The 27,733-nt window shown below is 49.4% G+C and overlaps 1 protein-coding gene across 7 annotated transcripts in view; it reads left to right on the plus strand.

Annotated features, from left to right (window-relative positions):
* Window positions 1-521: 521 nt before the first annotated feature.
* The window catches only part of LOC135220502 (RING finger protein 145-like), a 344,353-nt gene continuing 317,141 nt past the window's right edge, over window positions 522-27,733 (plus strand). For all 7 annotated transcript variants that reach the window (XM_064257646.1, XM_064257649.1, XM_064257645.1 and 4 more), the window contains exon 1: window positions 522-746. In XM_064257646.1, the coding sequence (XP_064113716.1) occupies window positions 716-746 (31 nt within the window). In that variant the 5' untranslated portion in view covers window positions 522-715. The remainder of the gene's footprint in view (window positions 747-27,733) is intronic.

The raw sequence follows: 27,733 nt of genomic DNA on the forward strand, positions 1-27,733 counted from the left end.
AATTGTTAAGCTCTTTAATTCTTTTCTCACACTTTTGCCGCATCTTATTTAAGGCCTCTTTTCTTATTTCAGTATGTTCTTCTTTAAACAAGAATTTTCCAACTATATAATTTTCATTTTCTTCGTAAGGCTGTGGAATGCAAATTGATCTTATACGTTCATCTCTGTAAGCAAAAAAATATAAAATAAAATTAGAAAAAATTACTTCTTCTGTATTTACACAAAAAGGACAACAGGTGTTCTCATTTTGGTCTCTTTATTATATTTAGGTGCAATGAGTTGGTTCTTACTCCAAAAAGAAGTATCGAACCAAAAGTGTTGTCGTAAATTTCTTCATCTGTTATTTCACTTTTCCACTTTTTATATATATTTGCGGTCACTTTATTTTCCTTGTCCTCTTTCCACTTCACTGTGTCCCAGATTCTGGCTTTGTCCTTAATTTCTGTTTTGGACAAGTGAAATGATGTGTCTCCTATTCCTGGAAGGAATTTCAGGAAGAAGAAGCGCTAGCGAGACGAGAGGCCAAAGTCGATTTATTTACAAAAGTGAAGTTCCGTAGTGCGGGGGGACATTAGCCGCATTTTACCTCTGGCTTGTTGTCAGGGCTCAGGATTTCAGACGCGCTCGTTACCTGCGAGTTATCTCCCCCGAAGAACTTCAGTAATTCGTCTCCTCGTTTTAGATGCAACTAGTTTCGCGCTGAAGGAAATCCGACATGGATTATAATATACGGCGGCGTTTGAGAGGTAAAGTTTGAGATTTGATCGTGCTGTCTTTTGCTGGGGAAAATGAATGACTTAACTTGGATAGTCAAAACAGACTGACGTTTGACAGTCCTCCTCCTCTTCCTCCTAAAAGGCTTCCAATGTCGAAGACTTAGTATTATGTTCAGCTCGTGTGATATATGGGATAGCCATTTTATAATGTCAACACCTTAAACAGATTGTCAGTCCACCTTGGGGTAATGCAGGTGATGTAGGCATTAGGTATCGTTTTTCCTTTATTCTTAGGCTAGGTTAACGTATCAGTGTAGTTGTAGGTCTCATAGGCGTGCCGTCAGTGCACCTCACGCGATGCACTGTACGCTTTACCCAAGGCTCTTTGCAGCGTCCCTTCGGCATCTAGCCATAGCCCATTTCGGTATTTCTACAGAAGCAATCCGCGGTGGCTTAGACTATGGCAATTGACTGATTCCTATGTTATTTGAGTTACTGTACAGATTAAAAGTAATATCCATTCGGCCGGCTGTAACTAAGCAGTAATTGACCTTTGAAAGTTACATAATAGCCGCACCAAACTCAAAGGGATATTAAAGTTTAGTTCCAACCAAACGAAAAAATATTCCTTACAACCCTTGTAAAGCAACTAAAATAATAACATAGAAAATGTCAATTGCCATAGTCTAAGTCACCGAAGAACGGTCCTATAGGAAGGTACCAAGTATTCGTTACGGTGAAGGAAATGTAAACACAGCCGCCATGTTTAAATTCCCCAACCACCACAGAGCCATATGTTCACTAAGGGGGGGGGGGTAACGGGGGGGGGGTAACGACAGGGGGTGGGCGGGGTAAGGTGGAAGGTACGAGTTGTCTTAGCAGCACCCCACTGAATAGTAACATACCTTGACGCAACTTTCGGCGAAAGCCTAACACTCACTTTCCTAAAACATAATAATTAAGAATAATGTTTGGACCTTACCTTAAAGGGGTGGAGGGTACAAAGCAGCAGCTGCTTTTAAGAATGCTGGAGGCGGGTCTTGGGTTCCTCAAAATGCAGCTTGAAATAAGCAAACAGCCAAGTACCCGACGAAGTTATACATTCTCCTCCCATATCTTGGAGTCGACTGAATGGGGGCAAAACAAAAGACCTGCTTTCTCAGGAGGCCGTGGTCCTGGCAAAAAACCGATTAGTCGATCATAATTACCTGAGTAAAAAGGCAGAAAAATCTTTGTAACTCATGTAACAATTGTTACATGAAGTGGCAAAGAGTCCTGGTGAGGGGCTGGGGCGAGCGTGAAGTAGATGCAGCAGTGGATGTCATGGCGGCAGATTCAACAGTGTTGGAGTTCTACAGTTAGGAGGTGGCAGGAGGCCAGACCGTAGAAAACAGGGTAGGAGAGGTGGGGTGGAGTAGTAAAAATGCTTTGATGCTATTGGTTGAGGCAGGGTGGGGCTGAGGTAAATGAACAAGCGCTTAACAAGATAAGTTGGCAATGTTAAGGGTAATAAAAGTAAATGGGTAGTTAAGGAACTAAATGTAAATGTGGGATGGGTTCAAAATATGAAATAATACAAATACATATATAACGGGCCCAGGAGGGGGTGGGATTTAAGTCCTGGGTGGTAAATGTGTAATAGGGCCTGTAGTTGGTTTTAATAAATAAAAAAGACCAAATTAAACATAGGTTAGCATATAACAAAACTAATTAAACTTGTAGGGGATGTTGCCTGACCAGGGGTGGGGTTGGGCCTGCTGTAACCCCCCTTAAAGAACCAAACCAACCTAACATAACCTAACCTAGCAGGGGATGTAACCTTACCTAGTAGGAACTTAACCTAGTAGGCAATGTTGGCTGACCAGGGGGCTTTGCCCCCCTTGCCCCCCCACCCCCTTAAAGGCCTAACCTAACCTAGTAAGGAATGTAACCTAACCTAACCTAGTAGGGAATATTGCCTGACCAGGGGGCTTCGCCCCCCGTACCCCCCCTTAAAGGCCTAACCTAACCTAGTAAGGAATGTAACCTAACCTAGTAGGGAACATTGCCTGACCAGGGGGGCTTCGCCCCCCCGTACCCCCCCTTAAAGGCCTAACCTAACCTAGTAAGGAACGTAACCTAACCTACCTAAGTAAGGAATGTAACCTAACCAACCTAACCTAGTAGGGAATATTGCCTGACCAGGGGGGCTTCGCCCCCCCGTACCCCCCCTTAAAGGCCTAACCTAACCTAGTAAGGAATGTAACCTAACCTAACCTAGTAAGGAATGTAACCTAACCTAGTAGGGAATATTGCCTGACCAGGGGGGGCGAAGCCCCCCGCCCCCCCCCCCCCCCGTACCCCCCCTTAAAGGCCTAACCTAACCTAGTAATAAGGAACGTAACCTAACCTAACCTAGTAGGGAAATACTAGGACTAACCTAACCTAGTAAGGAATGTAACCTAACCAAACCTAACCTAACCTAACCTAATAAGGGAACATTGCCTGACCCATGGGGGGCTTCGCCCCCCCCGTACCCCCCTTAAAGGCCTAACCTAACCTAGTAGGAATGTAACCTAATCAACCTAACCTAACCTAGTAGGGAACATTGCCTGACCAGGGGGGCTTCGCCCCCCCGTCACCCCCCCTTAAAGGCCTAACCTAACCTAGTAAGGAACGTACCTAACCTAATAGTAGGGAACGTACCTAACCTCCTTAGGGAAATACTAGCCTAACGTAAACCTAGTAAGGAAGTAACCTAACCTAACCTAGTAGGGAATATTGCCTGAACAGGGGGGCTTCGCCCCCCCGTAACCCCCCCTTAAAGGCCTAACCTAACCGGTAAGGAATGTAAGCTAACCAACCAACCTAAGCTAGTAGGGAATATTGCCTGAGCCAGGGGGCTTCAGCCCCCCTTTTTCGCCCCCCCCCCCCATACCCCCCTTAAAGGCCTAAACCTAACCTGGTAAGGAATAAGCTAACCAACCTAACCTAAGCTAGTAGGAATATGCCTGAGCATGGGGCTTCGCCCCCAATACCCCCCTTAAAGGCCTAACCTAACTAGTAAGGTTAACCAACCAAACCCAACGTAGGGAGGTAACCAAGTAGGGAATGGAACCAACCCCCCCCCCGGTATCCCACCCTTGAAGAACTAACCAACCTAGCCTAACGGGTAACCCCCTTCAAGGAAGTAAAACTAGTAGGTAAACCAACATATAACAAACTAAACCTAAGGGTATGTTGCCTAACCGGGGGAGGGGATTCGGCCCCCAGTAGGTAAAATGACATATAACCAACACTGTGATGGGTGTGTAAGTGTTGTAAAATGTTAAAAGTAACCATACATAACTGCATAATAGTAGGAAAGTGGAAGGGAGGTGTAAATTGTAATGTCTGTCAAAACTGTATAATGGAATATATTTAAATGTAGGTTTTATAATAATAATGGCAAACTATATATTTTATATGTTATATATTTAAATGTAGGCTTTATAATAATAATGGCAAACTTTAATCTAGGTATTGGTATCGGTGAAATGCATGTAAATGGTGTAACGTAAAGAGCCAGTCGTGAATACTGGAAAGGGGAGGGATTGACTTGTGTATAAATGATATAGGGAGTGTATGTAATATGCAACGCAATGTGCAATTTCACGTAACAGGTAGGTAGGTAGGTAGGTATCGAAACGTCCTAAAACTGGAGTTCTATATCAACACGTAGGCATTTTTAGGTGTGTGTCCTCAATTATAACATAATATTTCAAGTTATATATGGTGAAATGATTAGGTGGGGATATTTCAAACAGTTATTTATACAAATACTATGAAAAAGGAAAAGGAATAAACACTAGAATTCACATAACATGTTTAATAAACAAATTAGGTAAATGTTTTATGTAACTCAACGTATGGTTACCAGCCAGGGTTCCCACATGACACCACTACCAACCAGCCAAAAGTCTACCATGAAAACCAGCCAAAATCCCGCCAAATGGAAATCCAAACCAACCCAAATAACCGGCAAAATATATGTGCGTTATATTTATCTTTATAAATGCATATTTTTTATCATATATATGCTTGTATAGCGGCATCATAGTTTTAGTTAGATAATATAAACTAATATAAGAATACAGGAAAAAAAACGAGAATGAATTGAAATTTTGAAATGAGGTTCGTCTCTGAGAATCCGGCAGCCTGTTTTTGTGGTCATCTGGTGTGTGATTTTTATTTTAATTTCATCTACATATTTTGCTAAATGTTACCAAGTTTTTACTGAAAACCTATTCAAATTCCCCAGATTTTCCTGAAAACCTTCAAAAATTCCCAATCTGGGGAGAGATTCCTCAAACGTGGGATCAGTGTTTAGCTCAATAGAAAGTGTTTGAAAACCAGCCAAAATACCACTAACCAGCCAAAGTGAATTTTTACCCACCAAATTAGGAAAAAAAAAAAGCCAAATTTGGTGAGAAACTGCCAAATCTGGGAACCCTGTTACCACCCAATCCTTCACTCAGTCTGGTAGCAATGTAGGGGTCATACTGTAACGTGTTTGGCTAAATACATATATCCCTCCCGTAAACCCCCATTTGCTTTCCCATCACTAAGAAGTCTGAGTTTAGGCCAAAAGCTCCCTTACAGTTTAGCACATGCGCAGTAGCATTAGCGCATGTGTAGTAGGATTCAGTGTGTGGTAGTAGTAGTAGTAGACGAATATGGATGTGGAACGGCTCCACTATCGCTAGTTTGTTATTTCTTATTTCCGCCTGTATTTCGTGTTTTTAAAAGTGATAAATGTGGGAAATACCACAATAACACGGTAAATCTCCCCCAAGTGGTTTCTCCCCCACCCAAAACCCCCGGTTCCACTGGGGGTGTCCCCCTTACCGTAGGATAGAGTTGGGTTTGTCCCCACCCAAAACCCCCGGTTCCCCAATGGGAATCCCCTTTACCGTAGGATAGAGTTCAAAGGTAAATTAGAGTCGTCCCGAATAAATATTAGTTCAAATTCTTGTTCAGGAGGTAAAACTGCATAGAAAAACCGCAACTGCCATACTCTGGGCCGCCGCGGATAGGTACACTAGATCTACCCCCATTTCTTTCATTTTTGGCAATTGACGTTTTCCTATGTTATTTTACCCACTGAACAAGAATTTAAAGTAATATTTATTCGGACAACTGTAATTAACCCCAAGGGCCAGTACTAAACACGGCGACTCGACCGCCGACCGAAATCGGCGGAAGAACACCAAAACCAATATGGCAGCGATACCAAAACAACAACAAACAAAGTAGGGAGCGACTACATACCTATCCGCATATTTAAAGATTTCTTGGCAAGCACGACATGTACCGGCAAGAGGTAATGTTGCGCTGCGTGCGCTAGCCACAGGGGTTACATTAAGGCTACTTACCGTGGCGGATCACACCTAAAGGCGTTCCTGTTGTAGTCGATCCGACAAATAGCTCCACAACACTCAGTTTGTTCCGATACGTAATACAAACCATCGGTCCTTTAACAATAGAAGTAGCTAGCAGCAGCTGGAACGGTCGTAAGCTTCGAACAAGGGGAGAACGGTAGTTAACTGCTTGTCCGATCGTCGCGCGGCTGGGAGTAAACAAATCACTTTTGCTTTCGGCCGTGTGAGGATAGGACGTGTTCGTCATCGCTCTGCCCGCTTTGTCGTTTGCTTTGAGTATCAGCCCTCTTTTTCTAGTGTAATTGAGAGTATATGATTGTAAGTACTTTTACATTTCTTTTGTCATTTGCAATATGAGTGATCAAGAAATGGAGATTTCGCCGCGCCCCCCAGTCGCCCGTAGAGTGTGTCCCGGGCTGGAGGGGCGTAGATGCGGCGGATTTAGATCATTCGTGGATGTGGATCCACATGAGGTTTGTACTCGTTGTCGGGGGCGAGAATGCTCCCGCAACGAGCCATGTATAACATGTATGAATTGGTCCGAGGCGCAGTGGGTTCTGTACGAGGGCAGGAAGAGACTTAGGCCGCCAAAGAAGTCATCGGAAAGCTCTCCAGTGACTCCTTTGGTAACTGACACTTCGTCTTCTTTCCTGCCTCCCGGTTCAGCCCCCACGTTTTCGCGCCTTCCCCTGCGGGGGGGGTAGCGGAGTCTCCTCTCTCGATCCGTCGAGTGTGGAGGAGGGCGCCCGCTACCCGGACGTCCAGTTGTATTCGGGGTCTTCCGTCCGCTCTGGGTGGGGTTCTTCTCCCCCCAGGCGCGAGGAAACCCCTCTGACTAACCCGACTGTTGCTTCCGCAGATGTGCCACCAGCGAAGGACGACCTGGGACAGGTGTGGGAGTCGCTGGGACTGCAGGGAGTGCCTAGTATCCAGGGGTTGATTCAGCGGTTGGCGGGGTCGGCAGTGGTCACTCATGGTACGGTAACCACTACCACCATATCAACACCAGCTTATGACATGCCGCCGCACTTGGTGTACACGCCGCATGTAATGACGGTGACGCCTACGGCTGCGGTGCACAAACCTATTACTGCCGTACCAAAGAGGACGGTGCCACCGCCACCTGGGTTCTTTGTGTTGCCGACCCCGGACTTCCGCTGCCCTAAGAGTACCCCCCTAGACCTGCCGCCAGTGCCGAGAATGACGGTAGCTGCCGACAGGACGCCTGGCTCTCCTGTGGTTCCTGCCGTGCCTGCCGTACCTGTTGCTGTCCCTGCTGCTCCTTCCTTTTCAGATGCTGTACATGCTGTTCCTGCTGTTCCTGGACCTGTTCCTGTCGTTCCTGCTGTTGGTGGTGCTGCTACAGTCTCAGGTTCTTCCGGACGGTGCAGTCGGGCCCTGTTTGCTTCGGCAACTGCCCCGGCTCCCTCCTGGATGGAAGACCTGACGTCTGTCCTGCGGAGCCTGGCGAAGAAAAAGAAGGAAGGAAGGTGTCGTCGTCGTCTTTGTCGTCTTCTTCGTCGTCTGCTGCCTCCTCTTCCCCTTCGACTTCTAAGGCTAACCAGCCGAAGAAGAAGAAGGCTGCCTCCTCCCCCCCTAAGAAGACTCCTTTGGGATCTTCTAAGGGCCCGTCTCGCTCAGGCGAGTCGGGGAGCTCTTCTGCTGGTCCTCCTGTTCCTTCGGGAACGGGGCCCGTCTCTTCCTCTGCAAAGAAGAAGACGACGGGGACCAGAGGTGTACCAGCCTCGGCTGGTACGTCCTCACCTGGTGTAGCGGTCCTGCCGCTAAATCAGGTTCCGTCTCGGCCGCTTCTCGTTCGCAAGAAGTACCGAGTGGACGCTCTTCCACGGGCGACCGTCCAGCCAAAGTTTTGACGCCCGAGCTCGCTCGCCGTCAAGACCGCGGCGCGGAGCAGAAGACTGGCGAGAGTCGTGCACACGACTCTTGCCAGGCAGTGGACACTCTCGCAGCGACCAACTGGCTGCTCGGGTTGACGTGACGGTCGCTGACCAGCCACGGGTTGAGGCGAGGAAGGGGTCCCCGCGGCCGTCGGTACCAGCCACGGCTGGTACCAGCGGCTCGACGCGCCAGAGAGGACGCTGGCCGGTCTCGCCGCGACAGAGAGCCTAGCAGGTCACCTGACCGCCGCTCCCATAGGGACCGGGGCGGAGACGGTAACCAGCAACAGCTCGCCTGACGCTAGAGATCAGACGTCAACGTTTCTCATCCTGATGCCGCTCACCCCAGGAGCGATGCGGCAAAGGCTAGGCCTGCTGCTCGATCGCCACCGCGGGTTGGACGATCAGCAGCAGCCCTCCACGCACGCTGGTCCTGCCAGCGAGCGAGGGGGGAGCGTCAGGTCTGCCTCTCCCGTACTTCAACCTCCTCGGGCTACACCGGGAGGGAGCGAGGTACCGAGGAGATCACGAGAGGTGCGCCGCTCGCGATCCCGCTATGAACGCCGTATTGGCTCAGGCACGGTTCTAGGACCGACCAGAACATACGCGCAAGTAGTTGGGGATGACCGTCAGGGGTCTGCCGCTGTTCCTCCTTCGAAGGAGGAGTATCACGGGATCTGTTCTTGCTGGAGGGACTGGACGGTCCTACTCCACAAGACGCAGTCACTCCCGAGATACAGAGGAACTTTGCAGAGGTCATTAAGCTGATTCGTCAGCATAATGACCTTGCGGAAGGATCGCCGCTACCACCGGCAGAGCCCACGTCCCGGCTCGAGTCATTTTGGGGTCCTAAGAGGGAACCCAAAATGATGGTGGGGTTACCGCGATCAGAGCTTGCAGACTCAGTCCTGGATCAAGTTGAGAATCTCGTCTCAGGACGGGAGGATTCGCTGAAATACCGGACGGTCTTCTAAGCTGCTTCCTCCTCCTCTACAGCGTCAGAGGCGATTTTACGTGCCTTCGGAAGACCCGATACTGCCGAAACAGGTTAACCCGGAGTTTAGCGAGGCTGACTCCAGGTGTGTCCCGCAGCAGCTCCTGTCAGAGAACCTCTGGTTCTCGCAGCAGGAGGCACTTGCCCTGGAATCTACCGCTTTGGCAGCATTCCAGGCAGTCTCTTGCTGGGGGGGCTGGTTGATTTGTGGTCCCTCACAATATCCAAAGTAGCGGCCGGCTCTGGGAGTTCTGCTCTCGAAGACGACGCTTCTTTCAGGAGACTGTGCCAGTCCTGGAGGAAAGAACGCTCTCTTACCTCGCCCATCAGACTGCTAACCTGTGGCCAACTTGGTTCTTCGATGTAGGGACGCAGTCCTTACCCGAGTGACCAAGGGGGCCGGGCGTGAGGCGGCACTCGGGCTTCGCAATGGACCAATTAGGAGTTCCCCAGCTCTCTTTCCCGGAGAGATGGTGGATGCTGCGGTGGAAAGGCGGTGCACTGATGACAGTGACCGCTTAGTTCACCAGGCAGTCTCGAAGGTTACTGGGCAATCTCGAGCGACTGCGGCCAAGCCAAAGAGCTTGGCTAGCGCTTCCACGGCGGCGAAGACGGTTGCACCGTCCAAACCCCGTGTGAAGACTCCTGCTGTTTTCGACGTCTGCTAAAGGAGGCCGTAACCAGCCCTCCTCCCAGCCCTCCTTTCCCCGAGGAGGTGGTGGGAAGAAGTCGAAACGAGGAGGGAAACGCTAGGGACGGCGTTCCCCCTCACCTGCTGCCGGAAGTGGGGGGGTGCCTGGCGAGCCATTGGGCAACTTGGCAGCGCTACGGCGCCGAGAACTGGATAGTAAGACGTCCTGCGGGAGGGATATCTACTACCCTTCGAGTCTCGGCCCCCCCTCATCTCCAAACCGGTCCACCTACAAACCTATGTCCGGGGATCATCAAAGGACAACGCTCTTCGACAGGAGATCAAGACCATGCTGGCGAAACGAGCTGTAGAAATCGTGGAGGCCAGTCACCGGGCTTTTACAGCCCGCCTCTTCCTAGTGGAGAAGGCATCGGGGGGCTGGCGTCCGGTGATAGACCTCTCTCCCCTGAACCGCTTCGTTCGCACGACGCGGTTCACGATGGAGTCGGCACGCTCGGTGCTCGACTCGATCAGGGGGAAAACGATTTCATGCTTTCAGTGGACTTGAAGGACGCGTATTTTCAAATACCCATCCATCAGTCCTCCAGAAAGTACCTCCGCTTCATCTTCGACGGGACGGTGTACCAATTCAGGGCACTTTGTTTCGGTCTCTCAACCGCCCCACAGGTGTTCAACGCGAGTGTTCACTCTGGTGTCAGCTTGGGCCCATTCGCACGGGATACGTCTTCTGAGGTATCTCGACGATTGGCTAGTCTGGCGAGCTCCCGCTCGCAGTTGCTGCAGGACAGAGATCGACTCCTCTAGTTTTGTCGCGATCTGGGGATCGTGATAAACTACGAGAAGTCCGATCTCGAACCCAAGCAGAAGATGAAGTACCTGGGTATGCTGATAGACACGGTAGCAGGGCAGGTCTTTCCCGCAGACTTGCGTTATCAGCAAATTCAGGGAGGCAGCCGGCCGGTTTCCTGTCTCGGCAGGAACAGGCAGCACAGCAATGGCAAGTCGTGATCGGCCATCTGTCGTCACTCGAGGAAGTTAGTCCCTCACGGGCGTCTTCACCTGCGATCTCTCCAGTGGAGGCTAAGGGAGAGTTGGTCTCAGGCCAAGGATCCTCCTTACTTTCCCGTGGCTCTCACGGGACAAGGTGAGGCAGGACCTAGCTGGTGGCTCGACGACAAGAACCTCTTAAGAGGAGTGCCCATACGTACTCCCCCCCCCCCACCCCCCCCCCCCGGAGATGCTTCTGTTCTCAGACGCATCGACCGAGGGATGGGGCGCACACCTGGAGGAGTTGCTGACTGCAGGTGTGTGGGACCATCACGAAAAGCACCTTCACATCAATGTCCTGGAACTCAAGGCGGCGTTCAACGCTCTCGAGAATTTCAGGACCGCTTGGTGGGACACTCAGTGGTGTTGATGTGCGACAACACCACAGTAGTGGCATATGTCAACAAACAGGGGGGGCTAGTAGTGCTCTTCCGCTCCATCAGTTGACGTTGCAGGTGCACGAGTGGGCCACGGCTCACTCGATAGAGCTGTCAGCACGCTACATTCGAGGCAAGAGGAATGTATTAGCGGACAAGCTCAGCCGTCGGGATCAGGTGATAGGGACCGAATGGTCTCTACACCAAGACGTGGCGGAAAGGCTCTTCAACCTGTGGGGGCGACGTCGTAGACCTGTTCGCCACCCGGCACAACAGAAAACTTCAGGTTTTCTTTTCAGCCGTGCCGGACCCATGGGCAGCTGCAGAGGACGCTCTCCAACACCCCTGGGACAAACCCTTCTTCGCCTACGCCTTTCCTCCCTTCTGTCTGATTCGGAAAGTGATCAGTCGAGCGCTGGTCACTCCAATCTCAGAATGATCCTGGTGGCTCCCAAACGGCCTCGAGCCGTTTGGTATCCGGACCTGCTGGCTCTTCTTGCGGACGCACCGATAGAGCTACCCAATTGGCACAACCTTCTAACCCAGCCACACGTAGAACGGTACCACCAAGCAGTCCAGTCCCTTCAACTTCACGGCTGGCTGTTATCCACCATCTCTTGCGAACGAGAGGCTTTTCTCGTAGCGCAGCAACAGAGATGGCTGGACACGTCCGACAGTAACCTCTGCAGCTGTGTACCAGGGGAAGTGGGCCGTCTTCTGTGGTTGGTGTGCGTAGACAGGGTCTGTCTCCTCTCAGAGCCACTCTTCAGCAGGTTGCGGATTTCCTCGTGTTTCTTCGCCGAGAGAAGCTCCTCTCAGTACCCACAGTTGGAAAGGGTATAGAAGCCGCCCTGGCTCTCGTCCTAAAACTGAGGGGACTGGACATCTCGAACTCGTTCGAGATCTCCTTGCTAATGAGGAGCTTCGAAAGGTCTTGCCCACCAGGGAGGGAACTCAGGCCCCCTGCGTGGGATGTGACTCTCGTCCTTAGGAGTTTGACTCGAAGACCCTTCGAGCCACTCCGAGAGTCGTCAGAAACAGGGATCTGACCCTCAAGACCTCTTCTTGCTGGCCCTGGCATCGGCGAAGAGAGTAGGGGAACTACATGGTCTTCTTATGATGTTAAACACACCAGAGGCTGGGGATCTGTGACGCTCGATTTCGTCCCGAACTTCGTAGCCAAGACTCAGAATCCGTCGATCCCTGACGACAGGTTCGAGTCTTTCACGATCCCTCCCTTCTGGACTTCCCCGATAACGATGCGGATGAGATGCTGCTTTGTCCTGTGAGGGCGCTACGGCGCTATCTGAAGAGAACTCGACACCTCAGGCCTGAGTGTCGACGCCTCTTCTTTAGCACTGGGGTTACCAAGAAAGAAGTTTCCAAGAACACGCTTTCTTTCTGGCTACGTGAGGTGATCAGGAGAGCGTACGAGGCTGATGGTAGCGACGACATCCGTACGCTCCGACCGAGAGCCCACGAAGTCAGAGGTATCGGACCCTCCTTAGCGTTCCGTAAGAACTTCTCCGTGGCGCAGGTCCATGAAGGCAGGTGTCTGGGCCAACCAGACCACCTTCACGTACCTTCTACCTTCGGGATATTGCCCACAAGTCCTTGGATACTTTTCCTTGGGACCTGTGGTGGCTGCTCAACACGTTGTGTAAGCTTACCCAGCACCCGAGCAGGCAGAACAGCATCGATCCTGGTATGACTGGGAGAATGAATGTGCGAATGAGAGTGTGACTGGCTTCTCTTCACCATCTTTCTCTACCTCTACCTGTGGGCAGAGGGATACGGTCGTTACCACGCTGGAAGGGAGTCAGATGCAGGTAAGCTACTCGACCGAGCTCCATCCTATCCCTTTAATTAGGATAGGAGTGATATATCCACCACTTTCTCCTACAAGGGGGAGGAAGTGGAATGCCTACATGAGACAAACCCATGACTTTATATTTGCTCAATGTACAGGAAAAACGTTCTTACAATGCTGGTACGAAGAGATACGCTTGCCTCTCTCTTAGTACTCGGCCCAGAGGTCTGACCATTGATCCTGCGGTGCACACCCCGATCAATCGGACAGAGGCTTGGATCCCTCCCTCGCTCTTACGACCAGGGAGGTATTCCAGGGATGGACGAACACCAGTCTGTTCATCTAAAAGACTCAGATTCCTCCCACCAAGAAGTGAGTCTTCCTATTGTTAAAGGACCGATGGTTTGTATTACGTATCGGAACAAATGACAATTTGTCGAAAAATTGCATTTTTCCTAACTATACAAACCTGAGGTCCTTTACATATAGTCCCTCCTCATGCCACCCTCACTCTGCGTATTTTGCATGGGCCAAAAGCAAAAGTGATTTGTTTACGCCGCGCGACGATCGGACAAGCAGTTAACTACCGTTCTCCCCTTGTTCGAAGCTTACGACCGTTCCAGCTGCCGCTAGCTACTTCCTATTGTTAAAGGACCTCAGGTTTGTATTGTTAGGAAAAATGCAATTTTTCGACAAATTGTCATTTTTTGCTTTAGAATTTAAATTATGTCTTTGAGCATATTCAATCACAACTTCTTTACCACCTCTAGACAAATAATGATAAAACATTCACCGTAACCCACATTGCACTGGAAACAATTGGTAGGAAATCGAAGGTCTCTGTCAAAATTAATGCCAGAAGGGCCAGCCACTGCCTCTGCCATAGCTACAGGGAGACAAAATGCCGGTTTTTGCTTCATTATTCGGGTATTCAGTCAAACAAGGATACCAGTGGACACTGGACAGGTAACTTTATTACTTCGCTGAAATGCTAGTGAAACTTAGTTTACGGACTAATGTCGTTCGTAATTGGTTATGAAACCCATGAACGTCATAACGATGTCACACCTCTCAGCTAATAATGAGTAACTGGAACTGCTTGTTTTATGCATGACACTTACCTGGCATGGGTATATATGTAGCTTATCCTCTTGACGCACTGGCAGAATTTCAAAACTCGCGGCAAACCGCTAGTACACTGGTAGTTCAGGTGATGGCCACCCGCTCCACCGTGGCGCTGGTACTTGGAACTATTCCCGTTTTCTCAGATTTTTCTCTGCCAGCCGAACCGGCAACATCGTTGTTGGTTCTCTGTTGGAATTTCCTGCTCGTTATCTGACTTTTGGATATTGGTATCGTATTCAGGAAGTAGAGTGGCAATCGCAATTGATTTGAATTTGTCTAGTATGTCTGATTCAGGAAGTATGTAGAGTCTGTGTGAAAGAAGGGTGTAAGGTTGAGACTGCCGAAATCATCGGTAGATCCACATACTATGTAGAAGTGTGTGAAAGAAGGGGTAAGGTGAGCTGCCGAAATCATCGTAGATCCACATACAGTTGTAAGAAGTGGTGAAGTGTAGTACGTGGGACAATAGGTGTAATGAATGTCAGTGTCTGAATGAGAAAGAGTGGAAGGCTCTTATGAAGTATGTGGAGAGATTGGAAAAAGATCGGGTTAGAAGATCTGTATCTAGGAGTGAAAGATCGGGATCTTCGAGTAAACCTTTGGATGATTCCTTGCATGTGTCTTCTCCAGCTCATTCACATGTAGATGTAGCACCTTTTCCCCAGGTTTCTCCTGCTCCAGTTGCTGTATCTGAGGATACACGGATCCACAAATAGTGAAAGTGTTCGCTGCCCTTGCGTCCATGGGAGACCAAATTAAACGGTTAACGGTTAACGGACAAAGTGGAAGTGTTTGGTGACAGTGTTTGTGGAGGGGGCGTCTGATCGTCTCTCTCGTGCTCCTAGACCTAGACCTCTGTCAAGCTCCCAGACCCAAGGGAGAAGGCATGTCGACAGTCGAAGGGAGGCGAGAGGGGTTGACATGCGATCAGGCGTCCTTCAGGCAGTCCTGTTGAGACGTCCCAGGCTGCTGCAGTACGCCATAGAAAAGGCGATACTGGGAAGTGCCGTTACTCTTCGGATAGTTCGGCCTCGGCGAAGGAGCAGGCGATTCGCGGAGGTATCGCGTCCTTCTCAAAGAGGTCATACTGTCCGTCCTCTTCACAGGAGGAAAGGGCTTTCGACCAGGAAGGGTGGAGTAGCCCTGAGATTTTTCATCGGAGGATGAAGAGATGATCCCTATCAAAAGGAAGAGGATTTCACGTCGGCTGGAAGTTCGCTCGCCTCCTCGTGTGAGCCCGGTGCGTCCTCGATCTCCTCATCATCAGGAGTCTCGTAAGGAGGCGGGGACGAAGGAGGTGCTGCGGGATATGCAGCAGAGATTGGCAGTAATTGTGCAATCATGGGAGAAGCACGAACAACCTTCGGTTAGACGTAAGGACTCGTCTCTCCCGGTTAAGTCCTCCAAGAGGACGCAGGACGTACAAACGCGATCCAGGACGCAGTGCGTCCTGTAAGAAGGAAGAAGTTCAGGACGCAGGACGCAAGAGGAGAAGTGATGGACGCAGCGTGGACGCATACGTTCAGGAGGACGCAGGACGCAGGCGGCAGCAAGTCAAAACATTGTCTCGACAAGGAAGAGAGGAGTTTTGTAGGGAGTCAGTGCCACATTCGCTTTCTAAACAGCAGCTGCATAAGGACTCGATTGGGAGAATCAGCAGGATCTTGGTTTTCAAGATATTTCTTCGCAGGAGGAAGAATTTGCGGAGAGTACGGAAGAGGACAAGACGGAAGCGCCTTCTTCGGATTACAAGAGGCTAACAGAGTGCCTTCTTTCTCCTGTTTGAAGGAGATTTTCAACCTTCAGGCCCGCCATCGCCTTTGTTTGTCGCAATTTTCAAAGACGAAGAAGCCAAGAAATCGTCGTTTTTGAAATGACTTTGTCCATTTCGGCCAAGAAAGCCCTTCAACGAGTAAATGAGTGGTTGAAGGAGAAGAAAGAGTCGGGCAAGACTTCTTTTGTTTTTCCTCCGGCCAAGTTGGTTAATTCGAAGTCTGGTGTTTGGTATGCTACGGGGGCAAAGTCTTGGCCTGGGAGTACCTGCCTCCTCCCAGGGAGACTTTTCCAACATAGTGGATAGCTCCGTAGACATGCTTTGCATTCAGCCAAAGTGTGGTGGACTTCTTCGGAGTTCGACCATTTACTCAAAGGTATCTTTAGGACTTTTGAGGTATTAATTTTCTTTTGACTGGTCGTTGGGGGCCCTGGCTCGGACTTCGGAGATGGAAGAGTCGTCAGTATCCGAGTTGTCGAGAAGCATCAATGTCCTGTATAGATAAAGCCTTGAGAGATGGAGCTAATGAATTGGCTTCAATATTCACAGCAGGCGTCTTGAAGAAAAGACATCTCTTATGCTCGTTCGCTGCTAAAGGAGTGTCGAACGCGCAAAAGTCGGAGTTGATGTTCTCTCCCCTGTCAGGACAGCTCTTCCCTCAAGAGATCATTAAGGACATATCTCTCTCCCTCACTCAGAAGGCTACCCAACGATCTTCTTACGTCATCTGTGAGGAAGTATTTACCTTCTAAGGTCATGAAGAAGACTACGAAAGATACGAGGACGCACAGCAGCCCTTCGGGGGGGGTAGGACTTTCTCCCGACCAGCATTTAGAGGGAAAAGAGTTCCAGCCAAAAGAGGTGCTAAAACTTCAACGAAACAATGAGTCAAAAGTCCTCCAGACTTGTGTAGGGGCCAGACTTTTGGACTTCTGGGAAGTCTGGCAAAACAAACAAAGGAGCGGATCCTTGGTCCGTAAAGGTAGCGAAGGAAGGGTACAAGATCCCCTTTCTCAAGAAACCACCTCTCGCTACAGCTCCGAGAGCCCTAGGGGCTCACTACATCGATTTAGAGAAGAGAGAGGCTCTTTGGCATCAGGTCGTCACCATGATGGAAAAAGGGGCAACTAGAACCGGTTCTGGATTGCGAATCCCCAGGTTTTTTACAACCGTCTGTTTCTAGTACCGAAATCATCAGGAGGTTGGAGGCCGGTACTGGACGTAAGCCAGCTTAAACTTGTTCGTAGAAAAGACCAAGTTTACGATGGAGACGAACGATTCAGTACTGGCAGCGGTACGACCAGGCGACTGGATGGTAACACTGGACCTTCAGGATGCGTACTTCCATATTCCAATTCATCCAAGGTCCAGGAAATATCTGAGATTCGTAATCCAGGGAAGGATTTATCAATTCAAAGCCCTGTGTTTCGGGCTGTGCACGGCGCCTCAAATTTTTACAAGAATGATGACGAATGTGGCGAAGTGGCTTCATTTGGCAGGAGTCAGAGTATCTCTCTACCTCGACGATTGGCTCATAAGAGCACAATCAAAACAGCAATGTCTGGAGGACACGAATGTAACATTGGATTTAACCCAGCAGCTGGGTCTGATGGTGAACCTGGAAAAGTCACGACTGATCCCATCTCAGGAAATAGTTATTTGGGGATTCGGATATCCTCAGTGACTTTTCGGGCTTTTCCGTCACCCGAAAGGCAGACCATGTGTATACGGAAAGTGGAAGAATTCCTATTGAAAGACCAATGCTCAGCGAGAGAGTGGATGAGCCTGCTGGGGACACTCTCTTCGCTAGAGCGGTTCATTTCACTAGGGAGACTTCACATGAGGCCCTTACAGTTCTTTCTGAACGAAGTCTGGCCAAGAAGATCGCAACCAGATTCCTTCCGGTTTCCCAATTCCTCCAAAGATAAAGGAGGAACCTAAAGTGGTGGCTAGTGCCGGAGAGGGTTGTCAGAGGGTACGTCACTCCAGCAGAAGAACCCAGACCGGATATTATTTTCCGACGCGTCAGACGCAGGCTGGGGAGCGACGCTGGGCCCTCGGGAGGAGTCAGGCCTTTGGAGCGAAGAAGAAAAGGCATGGCACATAAACAGGAAGGAACTGATGGCGATCTCTTGGCTATGAAAGCGTTCAGACCGTGGATCAGCGGCAAAGTAGTGCAGATCAACGCGGGACAATACCACAGCTCTGGCGTATATACGGAAACAAGGAGGAACTCACTGTTGTCTCTTTGCAACCTGGCGAAGGAGATTCTTCTTTGGTCGCAGAAAGAAAAACGTCACCCTGCTCACCAGGTTCATTCAGGGAGAGAAGAAACGTCAGGGCGGATCTGTTGAGCAGGGACGGACAAGTGCTTTCCACGGAGTGGATGTTGCATCGTCAAGTATGCCAGAGACTGTGGAAGCTTTGGGGCACTCCAGTAGTGGATCTTTTCGCTACCGCGGCGACGAAGAGGTTACCGAACTACTGTTCTCCGATCCCGGACCCTCTTGCAGTCGCAGTCGATGCTTCCTACTAGATTGGACGGGACTAGATGCGTACGCTTTTCCCCGTTCAAGATTCTAGGAAAGGTAATGAAGAAATTCAGGGAAAGTCGAGGAACAAGGCTCACCCTGATAGCCCCATACTGGCCGGCCCAAACGTGGTTCACAGAGGTACTGGAATGGACAGTAGATTCCCCGAGAAGTCTACCCACGAGAGTAGATCTTCTCAAACAACCCCACTTCGACAGGTTCCACAAGAACACCCTCGCTCTGGGTCTGACTGCGTTCAGACTATCGAAAGACTTGTCAGAGCGAGGGGGTTTTCTAGAGAAGCAGCGAAGGCAGTGGCAAGAGCACGAAGACCATCGACTATCAAAGTGTACCAGGCGAAGTGGGACAACTTCCGTAGATGGTGCAAGAATCGGAAGATTTCTTCATCCAGTACCTCTGTGACTCAGATTGCAGATTTCCTGCTATACCTGAGAAAGAACTAGGTTTGGCTAATCAGACGATTAAAGGCTATAAGTGTATGTTGTCTGCAGTGTTTAGACACAGAGGTTTAAACCTGTCCAATGACGCAGATCTTAGAGATCTCCTCAGATCGTTTGATACAAAGAAGGATCGACGGTGCAGAACCCTTCTTGGAATTTGGACGTCGTTCTCAAATTCTTGGAGACGGATAAGTTCGAACCTATGGGCAGTGCACCGTTGCGAGAACTAACTAAGAAAACTATTTTCTTAGTAGCTTTAGCTACAGCTAAAAGGATTAGCGAGCTGCAAGCTATTGACAAGCAAATAGGTTGGAAACACAACAAAGCAGTTTGTTCGTTTCAACAGGAGTTCTTAGCAAAGAATGAGAATCCTTCGCATCCATGGCCAAGATCATTGAGATTGAAGGACTGGCTGATCTGGTAGGTCAAGAGCAAGAAAGGGTTCTTTGCCCAGTAAGAGCCTTACGGTTTTACGTAGAAAGAAACAAGAGGCATTAGGGGAACTTCAGGTTCTCTGTGGTGCTCTGTTAAAGATCCTACTAGACCTATGTCTAAAAACGCAATGGCTTTCTTTGTAAGAGAAGTCATTAAAGATGCTCATTTGCTTTGTCAAGAAGAATGCTTCGGTGTAATTAAAGTTAAAGCTCATGAGGTGAGAGCAGTAGCTACGTCCTTAGCATTCAGAAAAAATTTAGCCCTCAAGGACATTATAGATTCAACGTATTGGAGGACAAACTCTGTGTTTGCCTCGCATTACCTTAGAGACGTGAAGACAACTTTTGATAATTGTCAAACGTTAGGCCCGTATGTATCCTCAGGTACAGTACTGGGCAAAGGAGTTTACACCATAACCTAATAACATGCTAGGTTTTATTTTAATTAGGTTATAGTGTTTTTATGGTTGTCTGAGGAGGTTAAAGACCAACTCAGTCTGGTGATTAGTGTGTATTATATGTGTGTGTGGGTTCAGGTGACTAACTTTCCTAGCATGAATGCCCGTGGTGAATGAGGGCTAGGGTTCTCTGTCAACGAATTTGGTCACGTCCAGTTGTCAGGCCTTATTGTTAGCTTTCTCAACAAACAGGTCACGTCCTAGTTGAGAGCTACTAGGTTTAGCAGGCTAAGAGGCAGGACCTACGAAGTCAGCTACCTTAGCAGGTAAGGAACATAATACATAGTTCAAAAAATTTTTGGTTGGTTAAATTTTTGAATTATGACGATGTTGCTGTCTATGACCCACCTCCAAATGTGTCAATCAGCTATATATATACCTGCCAGGTAAGTGTCATGCATAAAAATGGTATTGCTTATGATACAATAAAGTTTATGCATACTTACCTGGCAGGTATATATAATTAAATTCCCACCCTCCTCCCCTCAGGAGACAGGGTTCAGAGAAAATCTGAGAAAACGGGAATAGTTCCAAGTACCAGCGCCACGGGAGCGGGTGGCCATCACCTGAACTACCAGTGTACTAGCGGTTGCCGCGAGTTTTGAAATTCTGCCAGTGCGTCAAGAGGATAAGCTATATATATACCTGCCAGGTAAGTATGCATAAAACTTTATTGTATCATAACAATACCATTTTTTGCGTAAGAAAGTAAGTTAGAGGGCTCATTAAAAGTAAACATTACCGTAAAGGGAACACCTCTCCCGACTTAGGAGAAATTCGAGGTAAAAACTTATCAAGCTCATTTAATTCCATCCCGTTCAATCTCTCATATAAGGACTATACTTTATATCTTGCTTTTCACACGCTCTTTCATGTAGGTGATTATTTATTTTAATATTCAGTGCGGAGTGCTTCTGAAGTATTACCTTTAGTACTGGCCCTTGGGGGTTAATTACAGTCGTCCGAATAAATATTACTTAAAATTCTTGTTCAGTAGGTAAAACTGCACAGAAAAACCGCAACTGCCATAGTCTGGGCCGCCGCGGATAGGTTCCCTAGATCTACTATATTTAATTGGTGAAACAACAATACAATTCAATATTTGGTAGATCTAGGGTACCTATCCGCGGCGGCCCAGACCATGGCAGTTGCGGTTTTTCTGTGCAGTTTTACCTACTGAACAAGAATTTTAAGTAATATTTATTCGGACGACTGTAATTTACCTTTGAACTCTATCCTACGTAAAGGGGATCCCCGTTGGGAACCGGGGTTTTGGGTGGGGACAAAACACTGGGGAGAATTATGCCGTTCAACTCTACCCTACGGTAAGGGGGACCCCCATTGGGAACCGGGGTTGTGGGTGGGGAGAAACCACTTGGGGGGAGGTTTTGCCATGTTATTGTGGTATTTCCCATTATTTATGACATTTAAAACACCAAATACAATTGAAAATAAAAGATGTAAGGGAGCTTTTGTTCCAAACGCAGACTACTTAGCTAGGAAAAAAATGGGTGTACGGGAGGGGTACATGTATTTAGCCAATCACATTGCAGCATGACCCCTACATTGCTATAGGACCGAGAGAAGAATTTGTGGGGTAGCCTATACATACATTGAGTTACATAAATTCATTTTCCTAATTTGTTTTTTAATCATGTTAAATGAATTCTAGTGTTTATTCCTGTTTCCTTTATCATAGTGTTTGTATAATATTTGTTTTGGCATGTTCTCACCTAATAATTTTGCCATATATAGTACCTTGAAATATTAAGTTATAATTGAGGACAGACACCTGAAAATGCCTACATGGTGGGGCTAGAAGTGGGTGTTAGGACGATTTGATACCTACCTTCCTGTCGGTTACGTGAAATTGCAAGTTGCTTGGGATATTTCATATGTACATGATTTATACACAACTCACTCCCTTCCCTTTCCAGTATTCACATCTGACTGTTTGCGTTTCATCATTAAGAATATGTACATTTCATATCCATAACAATTTCTTTGTTAAAATTTGACCTTATTGGAACTCCTACTTATATGTATTCCATTACAGTGGTACCTCGACATACGAAATTAATCCATTCCGAGGCGGCCTTCGAAACCTGAGCTTTTCGTATCTTGAACCGCATTTTACATGTAAATTGCCTAATTTGTTCCAAGCTCTACAAAAACACCCCAGTAAATTTTATAATAAAGCTAAATTGTCCAATAAACAAAGAAATACAACAATTTGGACTATTCAGTACCTAACTTAATACGTACTACTAATATGTACCTGTAAATAAAGTGTTTGTTCCGATACGTAATACAAACCCTCGGTCCTTTAACAATAGGAAGGTAACTAGCGGCAGCTGGGACGGTCGTAAGCTTCGAACAAGGGGAGAACGGTAGTTAACTGCTTGTCCGATCGTGCGCGCGCCCGCGCGCCCGAGAGGTGAAGAATCACTTTTGCTTTCGGCCGCGGGTGTGAAGGACGTGTTCGTCATCGCTCTCTGCCCGCTTCATCGTCGTATGCTTTGTTTATATTGTGTTTTCTACTAATGGTTTGTTTGACTTGAAAATGAAACGTAAGTACATGTTTCATTTTCATTACTTAATTATGAATCAACATGGAGCTATCGCCGTAGATGCGGCGATTTCCGCTCTTTTCATGAAATTGACTTGAATTATGTCTCGGTGCCGAGGGCGGGCGCACTCGCGCCGAGTCATGTATTTTGGGCGAAAGTGTGTAATTGAAAGATGTAAGTACTCTTTTTCATTATATTTTTGCATGTGCGTTCGTTGCCGAGAGCGTGATGCGCTCGGCACGAGCCTCCTATTTTGTATGAATAGAATGCAATGAAAAGTGGATTCGCAATGCAGTATTCTTTTCATTTTCATTTATTAATTGCATCAAATTTAATTTTGGATCAATTTCCGCTCTTACCCGGGAATTAATCCTTACGATTTATTTATGTGAAAGTGAAAATCGCAAGTGCAGTATTGTTTCATTTTCATATATATTTTATGATAGCATCATATTATTATGGATCAAGTTTCCGCTCTTACCCGGGAATTGATCTTTCCCCCTTTAAGTTCTATGAAGTGAATCGCAAGTGCAGTATTCTGTTTCATTTTCATATTACTTTTCACTGCTGTGGCGGGGGTAGGGGAGGAAGCGAAGGTCTGCCACCGTAAGTCGTCGGAAAGCTCTCCCGCGACTCCCTTGGTATCCGATTCTTCGTCTTCTTTCCTGCCCCCCGCTCAGCTTCTTCGTTGTATTTTGTATTTGGGGTCTTCTTGCATTTGGGGTGGGGCATGTCTCCCCCCGTGCGTGAGGGAACCCCTCTACTAATCTGTCTGTGCTACCGCAGGTGCTACATCCGTGGGAGACGACCTTGGACAGGTTATGGGCCACTGCGGCTGCAGGGCGTTGCCTAGCATCCACGATCTGCTGCAGCGTCTAGCGAGGTCTGGGGCGGTGACCTTGGAAACCTCCACGGCCGCTTATGCTGCTTCCCCCCGCTGGTCTACACTCCCCATGCTGTGTAGGTGACGCCGTCTGCCGCTACTAGGGCCGGTCGCCGCCATACCGAGGAGGGGTATGCCGCCGCCGCCTGTGTTTTATTCGTGTTGTCTGCCCCAGACTTCCGCTGTTCCAGCAGCTCGCCCCTGGACCGGCCGCCAGTACCCAGGCGCTGGCTGCCGATGATTCTACGAGGCGATGGCTGGGCCTGCCGTACCTGTCGCTGATGTGGTTCCCGCTACTGGCTTGGCTGTCCTTCTGTGTTTACCGCTGCCGCTGTTCCTGCCCGCTCCTGAGCTGGTTGCTGTTCCTGTCGCTCCTGGTTCCATGCACTGTCCATGCTGGTCCTGCCCATGGTGTGTCTTCCCAGTCCCAGGTCCTTCCGGACAGGTGCAGTCGGGCCGTGTTGCTTCGGCAATAGGCCCGACTCCAGCCTGGATGGAGGACCTGATGACTGTCCTGCGTGAGCTGACGAAAGAAGAGGAAGGTGTGATCTTCGTCTGCTGCTGCCTCTTCCCCTTCGACTTCTAAGGCCCATAAGCCGAAGAAGAAGAAGGCTGCCTTCCCCCCCCTAAGAAGTCTCCTTCGGGAACTTCTAAGGGCCCGTCCCACCTCGGTGGGACGGGGGTCCTTCTGCCGGTCCTCCTGCTCCTTCGGGAGCGGGGCCCGTCTCCCCTTCCGTAAGGAAGAGATAGACGGGGACCAGAGGAGTATCGGTTAGCACTGGTACTTCCTCGCCTGGTGCTAGCGGCGATGCCGCTACGCCAGGTTCCGGCTCGGTCTCTCGTTCGCGGGAGATCCTGAGTGTACGCTCTCCCTCGGGAGACCGTGCAGCCAAAGTTTCGGCGCCAGAGTTCGCTCGGCGCCAAGACCGCGGCACGGAGCAGAAGGCTGGCGAGAACCACTCAGGTGACTCTCGCCAGGCCAGCGGCCGCTCTCGCAGCGACCAGCTGGTAACGGGTGTTTTCCCCCTAAGAAGACTCCTTCGGGAACTCGAAGGGCTCGTCTCACTCCGGTGTGACGGGGGGGTTCTTCTGCTGGTCCTCCTGTTCCTTCGGGAACGGGGCCCGTCTCCTCTTCTGAGAAGAAGAAGAAGACGGGGACCAAGGGTGTGCTGGCTACCGCTGGTACACCCTCGCCTGGTCTTGGCAGCTCTGCTGCTAAGCCAGGTACCGGCTCGGTTTCTCGTCCGTGAGAAGTTCCGAGTGTACGGTCTCCTTCGGGTGACCGTGCAGCCAAAGTTAAGACGCCTGAGTTCGCTCAGCGTCATGACCGAGGCACGGAGCAGAAGACTGTCGAGAGCCGCTCAGGTGACTCTCGCCAGGCCAGCGGCCGCTCTTGTAGCGACCAGCGGTACCTCGGGTGGACGTGACGGTCTGACCGGCCACGGGTTTAGGCTGGGAAGAGGTCCCCCAGGTCCCCTCGACCGACGGTACCAGCCTCGGCTGGTACCAGCGGTTTGACGTGCCGCGAGGACGCTCACCGGTCTCACCGCGAAAGTGAGCTCTGCAGGTCACCTGACCGCCGCTCCCACAGGGACCGGGCGGATACGGTAACCAGCAGCAGCTCGTCTGACGCACAGGACCGGGGTCGACGTGCTCAGTCGAGCCGCTCGCCCACAGGTGAGCGGCACGGCCAGGCCTGCAGATCGATCCCCATCGCGGGTGGTGATCGGCTGCAGCCCCCCCACGTACGCTGGTCCTGCCAGCGAGCCGGGGGGGAGAGCGTCAGGTCTGTTTCTCCACTACCTTCAACTTCCTTGGGGCACGCCGGGAAGAGTGAAGTAGCTAGGAGTGATCGTGAGAGGTTCGCCGCTCACGATCCCGTCACGACGCCGCACGTGCCACGTATGGTCTTAGTACCAGCCAGGACGTACGCGCAAGTGATTGGAGGCGACCGTCAGGGGGGGGAGGGGATATAGGCGTCAGTTCTGTCTCTCCAATACCTTCAACTTCCTCGGCATACGCGGGAAGAGCGAGGTGGATATACGGACGTGATCGTGAGAGATGCGCCGCTCACGATCCCGTCACGACGCCGCACGTGCAGGTATGGTCTTAGGACCAGCCAGGACGTACGCGCAAGTGATTCGAGGCAACCGTCAGGGATCTGTTGCTGGTCTTCTTCTGAAGGAGGAGGGTCTTGGGAGCTGCTCTTGTTGTAGGGACCTGGACGGTCCTACTCCTCAAGACGCTGTAACTTCCGAGATTCAGAGTAACTTTGCCCAGGTTATTGCAACTGATTCGTCAGCACAACGACCTGGGGGAAGGGATCGCCGCTCCCACCAGCAGAGCCCATGTCTCGCTCGAGTCGTTTTGGGGCCCAAGAGGGAACCCAAAACCGACGGTGGGTTTGACGCGATCGGAGCTTGCCGATTCTGTCTTGAACCAGAGTCTCTCGTCTCCGGACAAGAAGGCTCTCTCAGTTCTGGCCGGTCGATCAAGCTACTTCCACCTCCTCTACTGCGACAGCGGCGTTTCTACGTGTCTTCGGACACCGTATTTAAATACTCCTTCGGTCCTCCTGAGAGGTTTCGACCTCGACGAGGACTGGAGTGAGCGGAGGACGGTATCGGCTCTCTCCTGTCAGGTGTCGATCAGCCCCACCCAGACGACGTTCACAGTGGCGGCAGACCCTTACCTACAGTGAGATTCGTAACCCTCCTCGGGAAAACGTTTTCTCCTGACGATACGTTTTCCCAGACTCTGAGAGGCCATCGCCGCAAGGCGATGGGTGCTCCTACTCTTCTCCAACTGCTAGTTCCACTGGGAAGGCAAGCGAGTATCCAATTCCCTCCCCCATTCCCCTCTCTCCTTACGGCTACGAGGGAAAGGGGAGGGATCCTACAGAGATTTCTCTGTAGGATCCCACGTTGGGGACGGCGCTACCGGGGGGGACCTGCGGGTCCTACCTGACGTAAGCCCGGTCGTTGAGAAGGGATCCTGCCCCATTCTCGATTTCTACGGGAATCGAGAGGACCACCAGCCGATGTCGTTTAACGAATTCGGTGGGGGTTTCGCAGACTGCTTAGAATTCTACGGAATTTCTAGCGCATTCAGTGTTTTTGAGTTTTTTACGATCTCCAAACACTTAGGCGAGACCACGGTCCAAAGTGAGCGAGACGAGAATCCCCGGTATGTTACACGATAACGGGAACCTCGCCTATGCTCGAATTCCTGGAATTTCTAGCATTAGGAAGAAGACTGCTGCTGAAAGAAGACTATCTCACAGTAGGCGACCAACCTGGAATAGAGAAGAACGGACGGGAATATCCAGTTTGGCTTGAACTATCGTCTTAGTATTCTGTTCACCATTGAAGCTTTCCTTCGAGGAAGACTTCTTCACTCTCTTTCATAGAGATCGAAGGTGGTCGATCTCCAATCCTTATTTTGTTTTCTTGAAGGAAAAAATTTAGGATGGAGATCGTTGTTCAGAATCCTACAAATATAACTACGTATATTAACCTCGCAACATGATTCTGCTAAGCAGTTGAATTGTACCGAGGGGTAGGCGCATATCCTAGTTACTCTACGGATTGCGACTTAGACGAGTATTCTAATTGAACTACAACTCGGGGTTGCCTGCAACCTCCCAGGAGTTTCCAGTTTCAATTTTATATACTTATGGTGTTGTCACAACAACACCATTTAAGCTTTTATATTTACCGAAATTCGTTTCGCATAAATATAATTGCTCGAGCATATCTTTTTATGCTCGATGGTTCTAGCCGAACGCATTCCTTCATGGAAAGGATTACTTGGCAACTCAGGATGACGAGTCAGCGACAGCTACTGCGTATCGAATTGCCCGAGGTTTCATTTCAGTACCAGCTGCCGCTTCGAGATGCACGGTTGGCTATGTCTTTCTCACCTGCTTTGATTGAATACCAACCGTATCTCTGCCCAACAATCACGGACTTAAGTCTCTAATTAACGGGGATTCTCGCATACATGAATGACCATCTACTGCTGTGACGCTAGTATTCATCGTCTTCGGTATTGACGAGAATTTAAACAGAGATATCTATTCGTTTTGTACTCATCTTTCTGTTTACCGCACGGTAACAGAATTCTGTAATAGTCTCTTGCTGCGTCGTATCTCGATAATGCGAATGAATTTTGCGGAATCTGAGTTTGTCCTCAAAATATCTTGTATTCGGAGGTGTGCAATTGTTCATTGTTCACCCCGGATTAGCAGATGTATTGAAAGACATCGCCTACTCCCACACCTGCCAGCTCTACTTCCAAACGTTCAGCCCATGAGAAGCAGTTCTTCAGGCGGCTCTCCCCTGTGTTTCATTACTGAAGAACGCCCCGCTTTCATTGCACACCGGACAGCAATGAAATGGCGGTTAGAGTTTTCAGTCATTTGTAAGCACAGGTTTAGAATCTTGAGATTCCTTCTCTGATTCAGCTGGAAGATGTAGGTTGCATTCATTGCCTACCTTTGTCTTCAACGTCACATAGTGTTGTTCTCCTTAAGCTGAGATTCAACGTCTATGAGATTTTTCTTGCCATCAGGGACCTCGGTCTTTTGAAGGTAATTGACTTTC

The sequence above is a fragment of the Macrobrachium nipponense genome, chromosome 2 (assembly GCF_015104395.2).
Source record: "Macrobrachium nipponense isolate FS-2020 chromosome 2, ASM1510439v2, whole genome shotgun sequence".
NCBI lineage: Eukaryota > Metazoa > Arthropoda > Malacostraca > Decapoda > Palaemonidae > Macrobrachium > Macrobrachium nipponense.